The sequence below is a fragment of the Symphalangus syndactylus genome, chromosome 8, assembly GCF_028878055.3.
Source record: "Symphalangus syndactylus isolate Jambi chromosome 8, NHGRI_mSymSyn1-v2.1_pri, whole genome shotgun sequence".
Classification (NCBI taxonomy): domain Eukaryota; kingdom Metazoa; phylum Chordata; class Mammalia; order Primates; family Hylobatidae; genus Symphalangus; species Symphalangus syndactylus.
In genome coordinates this window covers 53,107,086-53,129,331 of record NC_072430.2, presented here as the reverse complement: position 1 = coordinate 53,129,331, position 22,246 = coordinate 53,107,086, and the positions used below count along the sequence as shown (strand labels likewise).

The window sequence follows — 22,246 nt, the reverse complement described above, 5'->3', positions numbered from 1 at the left end:
CATGTTGAATTTTCATAGCAACTCTGTGAGATGAGTGCTATTATTAGCCCCGTTTAAAAATAAGGAAATTGAAGTTTAGAAACATGAAGATTTTTCTCAGAGTCCTGAGAACAGTAACACAACCAGAGCAGGGAACATCACATTAAGGTCCATGGGCCAAATCCTTCCCACAGTGCCTGGTTTTTATAAATAAAGTTTTATTGGAATATAGCCATACCGTACATTTGTTTTTGTATTGACTGTATCTGTTTCCATGTTATAGCAGCAGAGTTGAGTAAGTTGTGATTATTTGCTCACCTCTGTTGGAAAGTGACTCCAACACACTCCTTTCCCTTCCTTTTGATATAGTGGATATCTTAGGCATCATTGAAATTCACACTGTGCTGAATATAATGCCATACATAGTGTTTTCAGATTGATCACATTAAATTTATAGAAGGGGAAGTTAACTCCCTTTTCTAATTCGAAGAATTATTATGAGATACTATATCTGGAATATTTTGATAGGTATAAATGCTATGGAAATGTAAAGTATTATGAACCTATATTCCTTAAATAGTTTTGTAATAAATGAGTAATTTGAGTATTTCTCCACTTGAATTTTAATATAGTTTCAGGAAACTGTGCATAAATCCCAAAAATAATAGGATTAGAACTGAACTGGAAGGGACCTTTATTTATTTCAACTATTTGTTATTTCAATGAGATGACTGAAGTCTGGAGACATTCATTCAATGATGTACCTAAACTAAAGCTAGTGCAGAGAAATTAGTTTAAATACATAAAAGGTCTGGAGATTTTGTTTTCATTTGTTCACAAATACTGATTAAGGTTATATACATTAAACGTGATCCATCGTTTTATTTAATTCGTATTCTAGTACAAGAGTTCCAAAGCAGGAAGATACATTAATAGACATTATTCTTGAGATGTTATTTTGAATTTAGATTATTTTTCTTATTAAATCTGAAAACAACTTTTTGTTTTTTTTAAGAAGGAGTCTCGCTCTGTCACCCAGGCTGGAGTGCAATGGCACGATCTCAGCTCACTGCAACCTCCGCCTCCTGGGTTCACGTGATTCTCCTGCCTCAGCCTCCCAAGTAGCTGGGACTACAGGCATGCGCCACCACGCCCAGCTAATTTTTGTATTTTTAGTAGAGATGGGGTTTCACCATATTGGCCAGGCTGGTCTTGAACTCTGGACCTTGTGATCCACCCACCTTGGCCTCCCAAAGTGCTGGGATTACAGGTGTGAGCCACCACGCCCAGCCTGGGAACAACTTTTTTAGTGCAATGTTATTCGCTTAAAAATAATAGTGTAATATTGTCAAACTGTAAAATGAGAATTCTAACTCTTATAAGACTCAGAGACATATTATGAATGCACCACAAAAATTTAAGAATGACAGAAATTCCAAAAGTTTGACAATTTTGTCACAGCATTTAATCTCCTATTCACTAGAATGTCTTGAATGATGCTTATGAAAATCTAACACGCTATAAAGAAGCAGTCACCAGGGCAGTGGAGAGCATCACTTCCCTCGAAGCCATCATTATACCCTACAGAGTAGACATTGGTAATCCAGAAGAATCTTTAGAGATGCCTCTTCAAAAACAAGAGGAATTGGAATCCACAATAGCACACATCCAGGACCTCACTGAGAAACTGGGAATGATATCCAGCCCCGAAGCCAAACTACAACTTCAGTGTACTTTACAGGAACTAGCTTCTAAGAACTCAGCAATGAAGGAAGCTTTCAAAGCACAGGAAACTGAGGCAGAAAGGTAGGTCCTCTTCCAAAGGTAATCTTTAAGAACATAAAATGTCATTTTAAGATATAATTAAACTATATTTTAATAGTTTTAAGAACATAAAATATAGGTTTTTTTTCCTCTATCATTAACACCTATGCATTAGAGATAATTTGGAAAATATGGTAAAGTAGAAAAAAATTACAATGTAAAGAAAACTCCGGTAAATATTGTATTTCTTTTGTTTGTTTTTTTTTTCCTGTTTAATATTGGGTACACACAACGGAGTGTTTATAAAAGTATATGCATGGTATAAGTAATAGATAAAACTAACATCTTTGTACCCAAAAGTACATCATTAATTTGAGTTCTGTTGTGTGCTCCTTCTCTCTCTTCTCAGAAATAACCATTCTCCCAAATTTTATTTGCCATTTCCCTGACTTTTGTTGTACTTTTTTTTTTTTTTTTTTTTTTGAGACAAGGTTTCGCTTTTGTTGCCCAGGCTGGAGTGCAATGGCATGATCTTGGCTCACTGCAACCTCCACCTCCCGAGTTCTAGCAATTCTCCTGCCTCAGCCTTCCAAGTAGCTGGGATTACAGGCATATGCCACCACGCCTGGCTAATTTTTTGTATTTTTAGTAGAGACAGGATTTCTCCATGTTGGTCAGGCTGGTCTTGAACTCCCTGTTGTACTTTTACTGTGTGTTCGTGTGTCCTGTTTTCACAATTTCAAACTAATACCTAGTGCATGCATTCTTCTGTTATTTTTTTAATTTTTAATTTTTGTAAGTATATAGGTATATATATTTATGGCGTATATGGAATATTTTGATATGGGTAATCAGTGTGTAACAATTGCATCAGGGTAGATGAGATATTCATTTCCAGTGTTTCTCTTTTGTGTTACAAACAATCCAACTGTACTCTTAGTTATTTTTAAATGTACAGTTAAATTATTATTGAATGCAGTCACTGTGTGGTGCTATCAATACTAGATCTTATTCATTCTTTCTATTATTTTGTACCCATTTACCATCTCCCTTCCACCTCCCCCACTACTCTTCCCAGCGTCTGGTAACCATCCTGCTACTCTCTGTTCATGAATTCAATTGTTTTGATGATTAGACCCCACAAATAAGTGGGAACATGCGATGTTTGTCTTTCTGTGCCTGGCTTACTTCACTTAACATAATGACCTCCAGTTCCATTTATGTTGTCGCAGATGACAGGATCTCATTTTTTTATGGCTAAATAGTACTCCTTTGTGTATATATACCACATTTTCTTCACTCATCTGTTGATGGACACTTGGCTTGCTTCCAAATCTTGACTATTGTGAATAATGCTGCAATAAACATGGGAGTGCAGCTGTGTCTTCAATATAATGATTTCTTTTGGGTATATACACAACAGTGGGATTCCAGGATCATATGGTAGCTCTATTTTTAGTTTTTTTGAGGATCCTCCAAACAGTTCTCCATAGTGGTTGTACTAATTTGCATTACCACCAACAGCATATGAAGATTCTCTTTTCTCCACATCCTTGCCAGCATTTATTATTGCCTGTCTTTTGGCTAAAAGCCATTTTAACTGGGTGAGAGGATGTCTCATTGTAGTTTTGATTTGCATTTCTCTGATGGTCAGTGATGCTGAACACCTCTTCATATCTGTTTGCCATTTGTATGTCTTCTTTTGAGAAATGTCTATTCAGATCTTTTGCCCATTTTTTAATTGGATTATTAATTTTTTTCCTATAGAGTTATTTGAGCTCCTTATATATTCTGGTTATTAATCCCTTGTCAGATGGGTAGTTTGCAAATATTTTCTCTCATTCTGTGAGTTGTCTCTTTTATGATTATTTCCTTTGCTGTGCAAAAGCTTTTTAACTTGATGCTATCCCATTTGTACATTTTTCCTTTGGTTGTCTGTGCCTGTGGGGTATTATTACCCAAGAAATCTTTGCCCAGCCCGGTGTCCTAGAGAGTTTTCCCCAGTGTTTTCTTTTCGTAGTTTCATAGGTCTTAGATTTAAGTCTTTAATCCATTTTGATTTGAGTTTTGTCTATGATGAGAGATAGGGGGTCTAGTTTCATTTTTCTGGATGAAGATATAGATAGATAATCCAGCTTTCCCAGAACCGTTTATCGATATCTTTCTATAGGTTTGGGAAGTTCTCTGTTATGATCTCTTTGAGTAAACTCTTTGAGTAAACTTTCGACCCATTATCTCTCCCTCTACCTCCTCTTTAAGGCCAATAACTCTTTTTTTCTTTTTCGAGACAGAATCTCTGTCACCCAAGCTGGAGTGCAGTGGCACACTCTTGGCTCACTGCAACCTCGCAGGTTCAAGCAGTTCTCTTGCCTCAGCCTCCCAGGTAGCTGAGATTACAGGCACAAGCCACCACACTGGCTAATATTTTGTATTTTTAGTAGAGACAGGGTTTCCCCATGTCGGCCAGGCTCGTCTCGAATTCCTGACCTCAAGTAATCCGCCCTCCTCTGCCACCCAAAGTGCTGGGATTACAGGTGTGAGCCACTGCGTCCAGCCTAATAACTCTTAGATTTACCTTTTTGAGGCTATTTTCTAGATTTTGTAGGCATGCTTTATTTTTTTCTATTCTTTTTTCTTTTATCTCCTCTGACTGTGTATTTTCAAATTGCTTGTCTTCAAGCTTAGTAATTCTTTCTTCTGCTTGATCAGTTCTGCTTGTAAGAGACTCTGATGCATTCCTCAGTATGTCCACTGCAGTTTTCAACCCCAGAATTTCTGCTTGATTCTTTCTGATTATTTGAATCACTTTGTTACATTTATCTGATAGGATTTTGAATTCCTTCTCTGTTATCTTGAATTACTTTGATTTTCCTCAAAACAGCTATTTTGAATTCTCTGTCTGAAAGGTCACATATTTCTCTCTCAGAAATTGGTTCCTGGTGACTTATTTAGTTTGTTTGGTGAAGTCATGTTTTCATGGATGGTCTTGATGCTTGTGGATGTTTGTCAGTGTCTGGGCATTGAAGAGTCAGGTATTTAAGTCACAATCTGGGATTGCTTGTACCTGTCCTTCTTGGGCAGGCTTTCCAGGTATTCTAAGAGACTTGAGTGTTGCGATCTAAGTTTTTGGTCACGGTAGTCGTATCTGCTTACAGGATACCCCAAGCCTAATAATGCTGTGGTTTTTGCAGAGTCGTAGAGCTACCATCTTGGTGGTCTTATATAAGATCTGGAATAATTCTCTGGATTAGGAGGCAGAGACTCTTGTTGTTTTCCCTCACTTTCTCTCAAACAAACAGAATCTCTGTGCTGAGCTGCCTAGAGCTGGGGTAGGGGTGAGACAAGAACCGTTGTGGCAACCACTACAGATAGTGCTCTGGATCAGACCTGAAGTCAGTACAGCATCAGCACTGGGCCTTGCCCAAGGCCCTCTGTAAACAGTACCTGGCTATTGCCTATGTTTGCTCAAGGCCCTTGGGCTCCACAATCAACAGGTGATGAAGCCAGCCAGGCTTGTGTCCTTCCCTTAAGGGTGGTGAGTTGCCCCGCACCTAGGTGAGTTCAGATATGCTGTCTGGGAGCCATTGCCTGGAGTTGGAAACCTTAGGAATCTACCTGGTGCTGTGTGCTACTGTGGCTGAGCTGGCACCCATACCACAAGACAAAGTCCTTCACGTCTTGTCTCCCCTTTCCCCGTGTCCACCACCACTACAGGCCCACAGAAAGTACTGCCAGGGTACTGCTCATGTTCACTAAAGGCTCAAGGGGTCTTCAGTCGGCTTGTGGTGAATGCTGCCAGGCCTGGGACTCACTATTCAGGACAGTGGGCTCTCTCCTCTGGCCCAAGGTGGGTCCAGAGATATTGTCCAAGAGCTAATACCTAGACCCCAAGAGCTCACTTAGTACTCTTCCCCATTGTGGCTTAGCTGGTACCTAAGCTCAAGACAGTCTCCTTTACTCTTTCCTCTGCTTTCTGAAGCAGAAATGGCCTCTCCTGGTAGCCACCACAGCTGTGAATGTGCTGAGTCCCACCTGAAGCCAGCATGTCTCAGTCTCACCCAAGGCCCACAGTGTGTACTACCTGGTTGCCACTGTTGATTATTCAGGGCCCTAGGGCTCTTTAGTCAGCAGGCAATGAATCCTGCCAGGACTGGGTCCTTCCTTTCGAGGAAGTGGGTTCCCTTCTGGCCCAGGGTGTGTCTGGAAATGTCATCTAGGAGCTAGGGCCTGGAATGGGGGCCTCATGACTGCCCAGTACCCAGTCCTACTTAGCTGGTATCCAAGTTGCAAGACAAAGTCCTCTTTACTCTTCCCTCCCCTCTCCTCAAGTAGAAAGAAGGGGTCTCTTTTGGAACTGTGAGCTGTGGTTCATGAGGTTGGAGGAGGGGTAATGCCAAGGACTCCCTTAGCCGCCTTGGCTGGTGTCTCACTTGGTCGCATGCCCCAACAAGTCCACTGGCTCTGATTGCAGCACAGCACTAGGACTTACCTAGGAGTTGTAGTCTTTGTGGTCTCAACAACCTTTCAAGTTTATTTAGGACCCCAGAGTACTTTAGCCCGAGGTGGTGAGGCTTGCTGCAATTCTAGTTTCAACCACTGGGATGGGCAGTTGCCCTCTGGCCAGGGCTAGTGTAAATGCTTCATGGGTGCTGGCTGAGTTCTGTCCTATGTTGGCAGCACTGCATTCCAATGCAAACCTCCCCAGTTGCTGCGCTTTCCCTCCCCCAAGTGCACAGATTCTTTCTCCCTGCCATGCTGCTGCTGCTGGGGGATGGGTGAGGAGTGGCATCAGCAATTCAAGACTCCCTTTTTTATCCTCTTCCATGCCTCTTTCTGAGATACGAAGTTAAAACTAGGTACTGTGATTGCTCGTGTAATTTTTGGTTTTTATGAAGTTGCTTTTGTGTGGAGATAGGTGTCAAATTTGGTGTTCCTGTGGGGAGGATGATCAGTAGAGGCTTCTATTCAGCCATCTTGCTCCTCCTGCATACCTCACTTCATTTTTTCAAACCCATCATTATGACTCTGAGGTTTATTCATGTTCTTAGTAAAATTTATTTACTTAGCTATTGATGGACATTTGGATTGCTCCCAGTTTTTGCATTCAGAAACAGTGCTACTTAGGAAAAATTTTAAGTGTAATAACTTCCCTTGGGTAAATATCTAGGAGTGTGATCATTCAGAACAAAAGGTTATGGACATCTTAAATTTTTAATGCCAAATGATTTTGCGAGTTTCCACTCAAACCAGCAGCATGTAAGTATTCCAACTGCCCCATATCCTTGCCAACATTTGATATTGTGAGACTTAATTTTTGCCAATCTGATGAGTAAGAAGAGGTATTTCATCGTGGTTTTAATTTGCACTTCTGTTACTGCTAATTAGTTTTATCTCTTTTTTTGAATGCTTATTGGTCATTCTCTCTTCTGTAAAATGCTTATTTAAGCCTTAACCCAATTTTATTGGTGGTTTTTTTCTTACTGATTTCTAGGAATTCTGTATTTTGGAGAGTGGTCCTTTATAGTTATATGTGTTACAAACATTCTTGCAGAGGGAGTTTTCTGTTAGACACTCATCCTGGGATTGGCTCCCAGCTTTATGGTCTCTCCCCCACCTTTCGGTAGGAATCAAAGAAAATTGAAACTCAAGTGCCCTCAAGGCAAAAAACTGGTCCTACAACTTTGCCTATTTCTGTATATTTCCATTTTACAGTTTGACTCCCTAATTCCTTGTCAATTTATTCATGCGTTTTAAGAGTTATTTTTTAAGGATAATTTGATATAGTTTTTAGTTACATTCAATGGGGGATTTAGGCTATGTCTGTTTTTGTATGCATAATTTTATAGTGTTTTAAAATATATATGCTATATATAAAATATCAAATATCCAGCTTTATTTTAAAATTTTATAACAGTTCTTTTCTTGATTGTAACAAATACGTTGTAAAAGTAATTGTAATTACTCTATAATATTGTATACGATGAATTGTTTTAATTTCTTAATCATACCTTTGTTAGATAAGGGTATTCCAATATGTGCTGTCTAGTGAGTAAAGATGTTTTACTGTGCAAAAGGTTTAGGATAAGTTCTATATGTTTAGGATACGGTTCTTAAGGTAAATTGCAGAAGCTGAATTAATGGGTCAAAGATAGGAATAGTTTTAAGACTAAGTGGTTTTCCACAAGAATTGTACCAATTTACAGCTCATCAGTGTGTTTGAGAATGCAGTTTTCATTTTACTGAAGTGAGCTTTAAAAAAAAAAATCTTCATTTTAGAGGACAGCCCTTCCTTCCTTTTCAAGTTTGCATTTAAACCCCTATGCAGGTCCCTTTGGGAATAAAAACTTCTTAGAAAACATTTTAAAATGCATTGGCTAGCAAACAAGAAAGTTGTCATATCTTTTCTTAAAAATTAAGCGTGGAATATTTATTCTGGGAAATTTCGAATTTATTGTGTTAAATAAAATTTAATACCACTTTTTTTTCTAACTGTGACTCACTAGGTATCTTGAGTATTACAAATGCTATAGAAAAATTGAAGAGGATATTTACACTAACCTCAGCAAACTGGAGAGAGTTCTTGGACAGTCCATGTCCTCGTTGCCACTGTCTTACAGAGAAGCTTTAGAGCGCTTGGAACAGAGCAAGGTAATAGTATTGGCAATTAGCCAGTAAGTCTGTGTGCAAAAAATTGCAAAACAAACTGGCAGAGGCAGCAGAGAATGTGGCCCTGTTAAGACCCATAGAAATCTTCACACTGAGTTAAATACCCCTGAATATTCCTCGAATCGAAAGCCAGAGAGTAATGTTATATATATATTTGAGACAGAGTCTTGCCCAGGCTTGAGTGCAGTCATGCAGTCTTGGCTCACTGCAGCTTCCACCTCCCTGGTTCAAGTGATTTGATTCTCCTGCCTCAGCCTCCTGACTAGCTGGGATTACAGTGCCCACCACCATGCCCAGCTAATTTTTGTATTTTTAGTAGAGACAGGGTTTCACTATGTTGACCAGGCTGCTCTTGAACTCCTGACTTCAAGCCATCCTCCAGCCTCCGCCTTTCAAAGTGCTGGGATTACAGGCGCGAGCCACTGCGCCTGGCCTTCTGTAATGTATTGAAGCTTAAAAAGCCAGAAGGAAGGAAATGAAGCAGTGGTACTGAGAGATTTAATCAATCAGATTCACAGTCATCCCCCAATAGCATCCTGTCCTCACTGATGGCTTTTCTAAAGCGTCACCTCTCATGTAACTTTGAGGGATACTGCTGGATCAGTGAAAGAGCATTGTTGTCCACTGATCGCTTACTGCAACTGTCATAAGCTCTAAATTCTGGTTACAGTCTAAGGACTGTTACAAAGCAATTTGAGCTTTTGCTTATTTTCATCTGTTAGAATCTATGGTATTATGTTATTAGGATTTGGATGAGGACTTTCTAAATCATCTGTAGTTAACATTCACCAAAAACAAAAGCAAACCAAGAAAAACCTTTTAATATTGTGTTGGTGGTTGATATAGGAAATATTGTGCAAAGGAACTACTTAGTAAAATGTGAGACTTAAAATAACAAAATGTACAGTAGTCCCGCCTTATCCACAGGGGATATGTTCGAAGACACCCAGTGGATGTATGAGACTGTGAATAACACTGAAATCTCTGTATATAATTTTTTTCCTATACATGCCGATGATAAAGTTTAATTTATAAATTAGGTACAGTCAGAGGTCAAAAACAATAACAGAAATTATAACAATATGCCATAATAAAAGGTGAATGTGGTCCCTTTCTCTCAAAATATTTCATTGTACTGTTTTCACCCTTCTTCTTGTGATAACATTAGACCATACAATGCCTGGGTGATGAAGTAAGGTAATGAAATGAAGTGATGAAATGAAATGATATGGCCATGGTGAGGTAGCGTTGGGCTACTATTCATCTGGAACACAAGCATTTGATACCACAACAGTTGATCTGATCACCAAGAAGGCTACCAAATGACTCGTAGGTGGGGAACATATACAGCATGGATGTGCTGGACAAAGGGAAGATTCGTATCCCAGGTGGGATGGAGAGAGATGGCTTGAGATTTCATCACACTAGTCAGAATAGCACTTACATATTTATATACAAATAAAACATACATTTTATACAAATAAATCTTACACATTTTTTCCTTCTGGAACTTTGTAGTATTTTTGGACCGTTGTTAATCACAAGTAACTGAAACCTTGAAAGGAGAAACCCAGATAATGAGGGCTATTGTACTTTTAGATTTTCTTTCTTTTTTTTTTTTTTTTTTTTTTTTTAAATAAGACGGGGTCTTGTTCTGTCACCCAGGCTGGAGTACAACGGTGCAATCATGGCTTATCATAGCCTTGAGCTACTGGCCTCAAGGGATCCTCCCATCCCAGCCCACTGAGTATATATATGCCTACAGGCATACACCACCATGCCTGGTTAATTTTTTAATTTTTTGTAGAGACAGGGTCTTGCTATGTTGCCTTACTGTGTCTTGAATTCCTAGCCTCAAGCAATCCTCCTGCCTCAGTCTCCCAAAGTGCTGCATGAGCCACTGTATCCAGGCACTTACAGATTTTTTTTTTTTTTTTTTTAGACGGAGTCTCACTCTGTTGCCCAGGCTGGAGTGCAGTGGCACGATTTCAGCTCACTGCAACCCTGCAACCTGTGCCTCCCAGGTTCAGTCAATTCTCCTGCTTCAGTCTCCTGAGTAGCTGGGACTACAGGCGTATGCCACCACACCCAGCTAATTTTTGTGTTTTTAATAGAGATGGGGTTTCAACATGTTGGCCAGGATGGTCTCGATCTCCTGATCTCATGATCCACCCACCTTGGCCTCCCAAAGTGCTGGGATCACAGGCATGAGCCACTGCATCTGGCAAATATTTGCTTTTGAAAGTATGTTCTTTCTTGGAAAAAATGGTTTATAGGTCATTATTTGTCCCTGTAGTCCCAAATTCATGCAGAGTACAATAATACATAGATAATTCTCATCTGGTCTAAATTGACTTCTAAAAGGATAAGAAGTGGATCATGCAATACTTACGGAAAATTGAAATAATTAATTGTTCAGCATTTAAAAGAGTTTGTAAGTTTCAGGAAAAACATAATAGTATGTCCCTCTTATTTTTTTCCTTTTCTTTCTTAAGGCCTTGGTGTCAAATCTTATATCAACCAAAGAAGAGTTAATGAAACTACGACAGATCCTTAGACTCTTGAGACTCAGGTGCACAGAAAATGATGGCATATGTTTGCTCAAGATTGTGTCGGCTCTGTGGGAGAAATGGCTAAGTTTGCTGGAAGCTGCTAAAGAGTGGGAGATGTGGTGCGAAGAACTGAAGCAGGAATGGAAATTTGTCAGTGAAGAAGTGAGTGCTTCATTTTCAGCAAACCATGTAGTTTCTAACATGTTATTTAAATTGTTTTACGACTTTCACCTTGTTTTTCTATAAAATGAGTCCTTAGCCTATACCATTTGTGCACATCACTTATACATGATACGTAAATGTTTACAGATGTCAGGCCTTATTAAGATAACCTCCAAGAACTTATTCAGATTCTTTGATAGTAGTGCCTTTATTGATAGCAGATAATTCTTATTAATAAATGACTACTTGCTGGTTTGAGTTTTACAATCTTTATTGTGAAAATAACCACTCTCGGAAATAACTGTTTCTACGTTATACTAAAGGTTTAGAACTAAGTAATATGTGTAATCACCAAATAATTTTGAAATTATCTGTAATTTTTAACTATGGAAATTAACTAATTGTTAAATGTGGACCTAAAAATATATGAGGTTATGATGTTCTTTTTGACAATAGTCTCAAAACCTGCATGATATATATCAATCACAAATGCTAATTTAACCTTGGTTCAGGATTTAGGTATCACCTATATTTAGAAAAAAAATTAATTTAGAAAGTTAAACATAGCCGGGCGCAGTGGTTCACCTATGTAATCCCAGCACTTTGGGAGGCTGAGACAGGAGAATTGCTTGAGCCCAGGAGTTCTAGAACAGCCTGGGCAATGGCGTGAACCCCATCTCTACAAAAAATTTTAAAAAATCTGGGCATGGTGGCACATGCCTGTAGTCCCAGCTTCTTGGGAGGCTGAGGTGGGAGGATTTCTTGATGAGAGGTCAAGACTGCAGTGAGCCATGATCATGCCACTGTATTCTAGCATTCCAGCCTGGGCAACAGAGTGAGACACTGTCTCAAAAACAAACAAAAAAACAACGTAAAATTATCTTAGGATGAAATGTTTAGCACTATTGTATTATCTTGCTTATAACTATTATCCTTAAAAATGAATATTATGTCAGTGGTCCTGGTGAGGCCTGACTAGTGAATAGTCTCTTGAATGTTAAAATAAACTTTTTAAATTACACTTTTTGTTGGGGCTGCTGGCACCAGTGCTTGACTGTCCCTAGTGGTACCATTTATTGAGTTACTATGCTGTACTGAGAAGGCAGTTCACACCTGTTCTTACTGGATCTTTGCATTGTCCCTGGGAAGTAAATTTTATCACTGTTTTATCGATGGGGAAACTGAAGCACTGACAGATTGAGTAATGGCACAAGGCCCCCAGATAGAGATTAATTAAGCTGTAAACCCCTGTGGGCTGGGGCTGGGGCTGTCCTGCTCACTGCTGTAACCTTGGAACCTGGCTAGGGCCCTGCTCTTAGTGGGCACTTAGTAAATATTTGTCGAGGGACATCTCTTATTCAAATTCAGGTCTGGGCTACTTCTAAGATTTCGCTCTTTTTATTTTATCACATTATTGCTATATACCCATTTGCAATTATGTGTTATTAATTCAGACTCCATTCATATAGAACTTTCTAATTATTCACATAAGCATTTGACAAAATCTGCTAACAAAATATTTTTCGGAGTAGCACAAGCAAAAAATATGCTTCCCTGTAATAACAATAATAAAAACACCTACTAAATTGAGCAATTATTGTGTGACAGAATAGTTCAGAGCACTGTTCAAGAATTCTGTGAGGATATTTTTATTGTCCTTACTTTGTAGATGAGGAAAGTGAGACACAGTGAGACTGAGTAACTTGCTCAAATTCACAAGGAGTAGAAGAAGATTCAAACTTAGACTCTGGTGCTTAGCCATTAATCTGTCAACTTACATGATATTTACATACATCAAATTGATATAAGATTTTAGTGTAGCTTTTATCCATTCAATAAAAAGTACATCATCTAACAGCCCATACATGTAAGCTTCTGTTAGCATGATTGGTGCTTTTATATATGACAAAGTGAATTTCTGCTTTAAACATATCATCTGTAGTAACATAATAATCCAGTCTTTATGAAATAAACAGTTTATATCAGTAGGCTTTTTTAAAAATTAAATGTCTGTTTGTAAGTTTACTAATTAAAAACTAAATTTAAATTTTGATAGAACTTGTGTCCCCCTAAAATTTTACCTCCCTGTTTTCTTAAACAGAATCTCTTTACTATAACTATTCACTTGTGTTATTCAGAATCATCATTTTATGCTTCAATGATCATAATGTGCTAGAAGAACGTCACATTGTCAAAGATAATTGGAGATGTGAGGCCGGCTTCTTCCACTTGCACCAACAGTCATTTCTTTGTTGGCACTCTTTTCTGCTGGTTCTGGGTTTTTTGGTCTCCTTCACTGGATTTGCTTATGATGCAACTATGGGTCCTTCTCCCTTTCTAGACCGGACTTTACAATTGACCGTGAACCTTAAAGTTTTATAACCAATTTTATTAGGATCCCATGTCTAAGGAAAATCATCAAGGTCTTGCAAAGCCTCTTCTAGGTGGAAAAGTGAATGCACAGGCTTTTTGGCAACTATTTTACTGATTCTAGGGCTGTCTTCACACTTTTTAGTGTAAAGTATGTTGTTCTGACAAGTGCACACGGTCACATGATCACCAACAAAATCAAGGTTTAAGACAATCCTGTCACCCTAGAAGTTTCCCTTGTTCATCTTTGTGGTCAATGCCTTCCGTAACCTCCAGCCCCTGGAACCATTAATCTGTTTCTGTTCCCGTAGTATTTCCATTTCCAGAATGTCACATCGATGGACTACTTACAGTTTGTGGCCTTTTGAGTTTGCTTTTTTTCACTAAGCATAATGCACTTGAAATTCTTGCTGCTGCTTGTATTAGTAGTTCGTTTCTCTTTATTCCTGAGTAGTATTGCTTTGGGTGGGTGTAATACAGTTTGTTTATTCATTCCCAAGTTGAAGAATTGCCTGGCTTTCGGGTAAAATTATTGTCCTAATAAAAATTGTGGCCAGGAGCAGTGGCTCATGCCTGTAATCCCAGAACTTTGGGTGGCCAAGGCGAGTGGATAACGAGGTCAGGAGTTCAAGACCAGCCTGGCCAAGATGGTGAAACCCTGTCTCTACTAAAAATACAAAAAAATTAGCCAGGCATGGTGGTGGGTGCCTGTAATCCCAGCTACTCGGCAGGCTGAGGCAGAGAATTGCTTGAACCTAGGAGGTGGAGGTTACAGTGAGCCGAAATCATGCCACTGCACTCCAGCCTGGGTGACAGAGAGAAACTCTGTCTCCAAAAAAAAAAAAAAAATTGTTCTCCCTCTTGTATTCCCCCTTCTCAATCACTTACCAACTTCACAGTGGACACCAGAGCTTGGGACTGAGGCTTGCAAATGGTAGTTTATTTTCGAAAGTGATCCCAGGGAGCAAGAGTGGGAGATGAGGGGAGCTGAAACAGGAAAGGTCTGAGCCTTTAGTCTTTTTACTCTTACTGGATCGTGGTTGCTACAGCTGCCCATTTCTGGTTATTATCAAGTTAAATCTGCCCATTTCTGGTGTGTAAGCACCAAGAAGTGCCCCATTAAATCCTGGATTACAGACACAGTTTTTTCAACCCTGATGCACATTGGAAACCCTAGATGTACAATTCCCCCGTCGATGTAGCAATTTCTTTATTTGCATGCTAGTTTCCAGCAGGGAGACACAAAATGATGCAATGGAACCCTTATCTCGTTTCCTGGTGTAAGTGTAGCTCTCTGGCAAAGAAGTAGGACTTCTGATTCAACTGAATTTAGGTTTGAGGTGATGAGGAGCACCCATTGCACACCTGGGTCTCTTGGACAGTGGCCAGACTACATCTGCATCCATGTATTCTAGTTATTGGGTACCCAACTGGATCATACAGCCCAAACAACAGGGCAGCTTATACCACAGCCCGACCCTGCTGCAGTGCTTTTTCCCCAGGCCCCTCTCAACAGTGGCAGCATTCTGTTAAATGCATCTGAGCGGTAATCCCAAGGATAGCATATACTGCCTCCCAGACCCCAAAAGATCTGTTCAGTGCTGTGTCTCTTTCTTAGTGGTAGAGTTATAAGATTGAACAACTTGACCTTTATCTTAGAGGAGAAGTCCTGGCATGCCCCAGGCCACTGGACCCCTGATACTGGGGCTGTTGAATTTTCACAGGCTTTGTTTCTCACCCTCTGGCATGTCTGACTGGACATTCAGGTCCTCACCATTTCAGTTAGCATGATATCATAAACATAGATGACTGGAGTGATATCCTGTAATGTCATGATTGCAAGATCCATGGCTGTGTTTGAACATGGAGCAGGAGAGTTAACCATCACTGAGGCAGGATTTGATAAATGAGTACTGCAGCCGAGGAGTGGGCCAGGGGATTCGAGGGGAGGCATAAGAATGACCTGATTCAGGGGCCTTTGAGACTTTTTTCTACGTCTTAGTTGAGTTCAGGGCTGGTGGAACTCCCAGTTTCTAGATATGTGATGTAATAGGTTATGTATTTCTGAGTTCTGTGTACACTATTATTGATAAATACTTCACTGGTTTGGTAATTCTGGCTGCTTTACCTTTGTTGTGTGTCAGGGTAATGAGAATCTGCTCGACTTACTTTTTTAGCATCTAGGGATTGGAGTGGAAGAAAAGAGACCAGCAGAAAAAATTTCCATATCCAATAGTTGCCCAACCTCTTATACTTAGTGAAAGCAGTTTGGTGGAGCTCATGTGCTTATCTCAGGAGAAATGTTGCTTTATCCAACTGAAATCTGAAGGAGAAATACATTATTTATGAAGATATTCAACAGCATTTCCTTCGGCCCACAACAGCAATACTCCATTTCAGTCACACATCTACATGAGCAATAGCTGGGCATTATGGGATTCTGATAGTAGAGGATTAATATTCCAAGCTATAGGAAAACAGGCTAGGATATGGCACTAGGAACCCTTTGAAGAGAGAGCATACAAAAATTATGGCTACTTCAGGTCCTGAAATGTAATTGTATATTTTACTTATTTTAGTTCTTTTTGTTTTTTTAATTAGATTGAACGAGAAGCAATTATTTTAGATAATCTTCAGGAAGAACTCCCTGAAATTTCCAAAACAAAAGAGGCAGCCACCACAGAGGAACTCTCTGAGCTGCTAGACTGTTTATGCCAATATGGAGAGAACGTGGAGAAGCAGCAGTTGTTACTGACTCTACTTCTTCAGCGCATCAGAAGTATCCAGAATGTTCCTGAAAGCTCAGGGGCTGTGGAAGCTGTTCCAGCATTTCAAGAAATTACTTCTATGCAAGAACGATGCAACAAGTAAGATTTATGAAAAACTGTTAAGGACATGTGCTTGACAATTATGACTCAAAATTTAGAAAATCTGAAAGTATAGAATAATGGCAAATGATACAATAGAATTGAGGTGAGACAACACTGATAGGTGTAAAAAGAGACGGAACAGATTAGTAACTGTAATTAAGCACACATTTTCCATCCTGGTATTAATAAGGGTGAATGTCCTTCCATTAATCCTTTTTTATAAGGATTTATGGAAGGATTATAAGGATAAAAAAGGATTCCATAAGTCCTTTTTTATCATTTTTGGGGTTTTTTGTTGTTGTTGTTTGTTTGTTTTTGCCCTTTTTCTAGTTTAGTAATGCATATTCATTATAGGAAATTCAGGCCGGTCACGGTGGCTCACTCCTATAATCCCAGCACTTTGGGAGGCTGAGGCGGGCAGATCACGAGGTCAGGAGATCAAGACCATCCTGGCTAACACGGTGAAACCCTGTCTCCACTAAAAATACAAAAAATTAGCCGGGCGTGGTTGCAGGCACCTGTAGTCCCAGCTACTCGGGAGGCTGAGGCAGGAGAATGGCATGAACCCAGAAGGCAGAGCTTGCAGTGAGCCGAGATCGCGCCACTGCACTCCAGCCTGGGTGACAGAGTGAGACTCTGTCCCCCCAAAAAAAAAAAGGAAATTCAGAAAATGTGAAAATTACAAAAATTAATATAAAAATCTACCTTAATGTCACCACTCAGCAATTACCACTGCCAATCATTTTTTTCTCCTTTTTTACTATGATTTTATTTTTAAATAAATTGAGATCAAAATACTTGTACTGTTTTGGATTCTGCTGAGTAATTTACCAGCAAATCATGTTTGCCTTCCTATGCCATTAAATGTTCTTTTAAAACGTAACTAGCTGTGGCCGAGCATGGTGGCTCACGCCTGTAATCCCAGCACTTTGGGAGGCCAAGGTGAATGGATCACCTGAGGTCAGGAGTTTGAGACTGGCCTAGTCAACATGGTAAAAGCCCGTCTCTACTAAAAATACAAAAAATTAGCCAGGCATCGTGGTGCACGCCTATAATCCCAGCTACTCAGGAGGCTGAGGGAGGAGAATCACTTGAACCCAAGAGGCAGAGGTTGCAGTGAACTGAGATCATGCTATTGCACTCCAGCCTGAAAAACTCCATCTCAAAAAATAAAAATAAAAAATGTAACTAGCTGTATAATATTCTACCATGTAGGTATGCCATAATGTATTAAACCAAGCCCCTAATAAGGAACCTTTAAATTATTTTTTTAATTTTCATAACGACACTGCAGTGAATATTCTTATGCCAGAATCTATGTTTTCATCTGTGACTAATTCATTGAGAAAGATAGTGAGAAGTAGAATCACTGGGTCAAAGAATGTACTAGTTTTATGGCTAGAGGTGCTCTGAAGAAAAAGCAAACTTTTTTCTCTCTACCCTTACACACCATGCAACAAAGCACTTCTGACACCATGTTGGTTGTGGGGGTTCCCCACACATCAGGCAGTTCTCCAGTGGACACCAATTCATTTCTCACACTATCCACCCGGAGACAGCATCAGATCACACAGGCTGGGGGCTCAATCCATCCCACCAGAGGACCTCTACTTCAGATGCCAATCATAAGTGGTAGGTTGCTACCTATACTTCTCCTTTTTTTTTTTTTTTTTTTTGAGACAGAGTCTTGCCCTGTCGCCTAGGCTGGAGTACAATGGCATGATCTCGGCTCACTGCAACCTCTGCTTCCTGGGTTCAAGCGATTCTCCTGCCTCAGTCTCCTGAGTAGCTGGGATTACAGGCATGTGCCACCACACCTGGCTAATTCTTTGTATTTTTAGTAGAGGTGGGGTTTCACCATGTTGCCCAGGGTGGTCTCGAACGCCTGACCTCAGGTCATCCGCCTGCCTCGGCCTCCCACAGTGCTGGGATTACAAGCGTGAGCCACTGCGCCCCGCTGGTACACTTCTGGCTGGTAGGCTATAAATCAAGGGATCCTTTGATACCTTTCTTGGGTTCAATTAATTTGCTAGAGTGGCTCACAGAACTCAAGAAAACATTTTACTCATGTTTACCACTTTATTAATAAAGGATATAATGAAGGATACAGATGAACAGCCAGATGGAAGAGGTACCTAAGGCACGATATAGGAAGGGGCCTGGGGCTTCCCTGCTCTCTCTGGGTGGTGGAACCCCCAGGCTTTCAGCAATCCAGAAGCTCTCCGAGCCCTGTCTTTTGGGTTTTTTTATGGAGACTTCATTATGTAGTCATGATTGATTATATAACTGGCCATTGGCGATCAACTCAACCTTCAGCTTCTGTCCCCTCCCCCAGAGGTTGGGGGTGTGTGTTGGAGGTAGGGGTGGTACTGAAAGTTCAACCTTTTAATCACATAGTTGGTTCCCCTGGCAACCAGCCCTCATACTGAGGCTACTCTGGATCCCATCTAGAGTTGCCTCCTTAGAACTAAAGATGCTCCTATCACTCAGGAAATTACAAAGGGCTTAGGAGCTCTGTGTCAGGAACTGGTCAAAAATCAAGTATTAGAACAAAAGACTCTCCTAGCTAGCACTTGTATCTACAAGGGTATTAAGAGCTCTGTCTCAGGAACTAGAGCAGAGATCAAGTATATATTTATTATATCACAATATCATAGATACTTACCAAATAACCCTCAGGAAAGATTTTACCCACTTCGGTGCCTCTTCTGATATTTGCTGCATCCATAGCAAAATGGGTCAGCTTAAGAGAAGAAGGCCAGTGGGGTTGTCTGTCCCCAAGAGCCCACCGTGATTCCATTCACATCTCTAAGTCATTTTCATTTGAGCTCAAGGATTACATGGAGAAAAAGAGAGGACAGAGATGTCAGTTACAATGTAATGTGTGAAAAGAGAGTATTTGAGGCCAAAGATTTGGAGAGGTTTTTGATTAAGTGATAGATTTTGTACCTGTTTGTATATGTGTTACATCCATTATTGAAAATTGTTACTTTTTTTCTTAGAGGAGATAACCATCCTTTAGGAGCTATTCCAGCATTTCATTAATTGTTGCAATAAAACTGTTTCACAGAAGAGCAGGATAAAGAAACAATTATATTTTGATGTTCTCTTTTAGGCTTCTTCAGAAAGTTCAAAAAAATAAAGAATTAGTGCAGACTGAAATCCAAGATAGACATTCCTTCACAAAAGAGATAATTGCGTTGAAGAATTTGTCTCAACAGACCACAACTTCATTCCAAAATATGGCATTCCAGGATCACCCAGAAAAGTCAGAACAATTTGAGGTAAGTGAGGAATTAATTAGTGAATGTGGAAGGTATAGGCCCACAGTCTTGTATCCAAAGTCCTTGGGGTAGAGATAACTCAGTGGCTGGGTTTGGGGGAGCGGTCTGGGGAGAGAGAGGCGTAGGCAAAGGCCCTGTGGCATGGCGTGGGCAGAACCAAGGGAGAAGATCATTGTGGCTGGAGAGCAGAGAACAGAGTTGAAACAAGGCTGGAAGGTAGGCCAGTCTGGACCAAGCAGCCTTCTTTCAACTATGTTTCCAGTGTGTTTGGTGAACAAAGGCCTCAGACCACTCTTAAGTAGCATGTTAGGTTACTCCTTTAGTAGGACATGGTGCCTTGTCTCTGATAGGGGCTATGTACACCGTGCTGGTCATCTGGAATCTCATTTCTTCAGAATAATCTCCTCTTTCATTCCAGTCCAATAGTGACAGCTCAAAAGGATATTTGGAAGTTTATTCAAAAGTCACTTGTTGGCCGGACACAGGGGCTCACACCTATAATCCCAGCACTTTGGGAGGCCCAGGCAGGCAGATCACTTGGGGTCAGGAGGTCAAGACCAGCCTGACCAACATGGGGAAACCCCATCTCTACTAAAAATACAAAAATTAGCCAGGCGCGGTAGCGTGTGCCTATAATCCCAGCTACTGGGATGCTGAGGCAGGAGAATCACTTGGACCCAGTAGGCGGTGGTTGTAGTAAGCCGAGACCATGCCACTGCAATCCAGCCTGGCTCCATCTCAAAAAAAAGAAAGTCACGTGCCGTCTAAACAGAACTTTTGGTTGTTATATTGGAAAGTAAAGAAGCAGTCTTCATGGGGAAGCCTTCTAAGTGTACCTCTGAATGAAAGCCTGTACTAGGTGTAGATAAAATGGGATGACACTTTTTAAACCCCATCTTTGAATGCCATTGTTTTCTAACTTTCTCTAGATTTGTCCTCTGCTGAGGATTAAGAAAAGGAAAACAATGACACATTACAGAGTCATTTAAAATTGTAATCATTCTTCAGTACAGTGACTCAATCCATGAACACAAATAATGCTACTGAACAGCTACTGTAAAAACAAAACAAACAACAAAAAGCCACAGTCAAGTCAAGAAGTATTTTTCCACTTGATCTTTGGGAAACTTTCCCAAACAAATGAGTTTCTCCGTTATAATTACTGCAGGAGAAGGTAGATCAGATTTGGTTTCTAGGCCACAACCAATAGACTATTTGTTCAGGTTTCTTTTATCTCCTAAAAACCTACATTTGTATGGAACTGGAACCCTCCCTTTTGAAAGAAGTTGAGCTCTGCAGGGCTGTCTAATTACATGAAAGTAGACACTTCTGCTCCAAGCGTGGGGCTTTTAGTGGCCTTGAATCATTGTGATGATAATGGAGGAAGAAGTAGAAATAGCAACACGTTAAAACAACAACAAAAAACTTCTTTGAAACTTTTTTTTTTTTTTCTGCTTGCAGCTTTTTAGATCAGGACTGCAATGGAGATACAATTAAATCCTAAAGGTACTTTAGAAGCAGGGGGTGTTGTAATGTCTTTTCTAGATAATGGTGTGACACTATGAAGAGATATCAAGTTTAATTCTTACAAATTAGAAAGCATCATCTGACTAAACTGAGTGTCTCTCGGGCTTAATCAGCTTGTATCACTAGTGGGGTTTTGTCATGCAAACTGCACTCCTTTAAATCATAGGGATATGTTGGAGGGCTGCTTTCACTTTTTAGAGTTCAACTTTTCCCCCAGTCTTGTGAGTATTGCAACTCTCTTAATGTTTTTAGGAGCTTCAGAGCATCCTTAAGAAAGGGAAACAAACTTTTGAGAATATTATGGAAAAACTGCGAATCAAGTATTCTGAAATGTACACCATAGTCCCTGCAGAGATTGAATCCCAGGTGGAAGAATGCAGAAAAGCTTTAGAAGACATAGATGAGAAGGTAATAATAATGTCTGTACTACTGTTATTATTTATGGAGCTGAATGACTATCGAGGAAAATATCATTTAATGTCAAATTCCATTTGCCAGGATTTCAGCTATGACTGCTTTTAAGAGTTAAGTGACCATCTTGTCTATTGAATGCCAAGATAAAGATGCTCTAAATATGCAACATAAGATAACAGAATTCGATGATTTATATATATTTAATTGTCAAAATGCTTATTCTTCACTTGCATTTTATAATACAGTTATATAATATTTTTTACTGGTTTTGTTTACTTTTGTACAACCACTGTATAACCACTTGAACATTTTGGATGTTAATACTTTACTTTAAAATACATTCTTTGAAACATTTTGACATTACAACTAAGGCAATTAAGAATACAAATTTCACAACTCACTAGGAATAGCACTTAGTATGTAGTGTCTGTCTAATAATGATGTTAACAGAATTCTCATGAAAAGTACCTGAGCAAATCTTTATACCTGAAAGTCCAGATTTGAAGAAAAGGTGGAAAATATTTTATAATACTACAAACATAGGGTCTTAGCAAGATATTTTTATTAGATTGTAAAAAGACAGCCCATATCAAACAGAAGAAAATTCTGTTTGGTCTGGTATCCACAGAAGGATTTTTTTTTTTTTTGCCTAGAATAC

At 39.7% G+C, this 22,246-nt stretch overlaps 1 protein-coding gene across 4 annotated transcripts in view; it reads left to right on the top strand.

The window, feature by feature from the left end:
- The window catches only part of SYNE2 (spectrin repeat containing nuclear envelope protein 2), a 379,741-nt gene that overhangs the window by 205,044 nt on the left and 152,451 nt on the right, over positions 1-22,246 (top strand). For all 4 annotated transcript variants that reach the window (XM_055289134.2, XM_055289133.2, XM_055289132.2 and 1 more), the window contains exons 49-54: positions 1,463-1,785; positions 8,247-8,391; positions 10,905-11,123; positions 16,095-16,360; positions 19,479-19,647; positions 21,427-21,582. In XM_055289134.2, the coding sequence (XP_055145109.1) occupies positions 1,463-1,785; positions 8,247-8,391; positions 10,905-11,123; positions 16,095-16,360; positions 19,479-19,647; positions 21,427-21,582 (1,278 nt within the window). The remainder of the gene's footprint in view (positions 1-1,462; positions 1,786-8,246; positions 8,392-10,904; positions 11,124-16,094; positions 16,361-19,478; positions 19,648-21,426; positions 21,583-22,246) is intronic.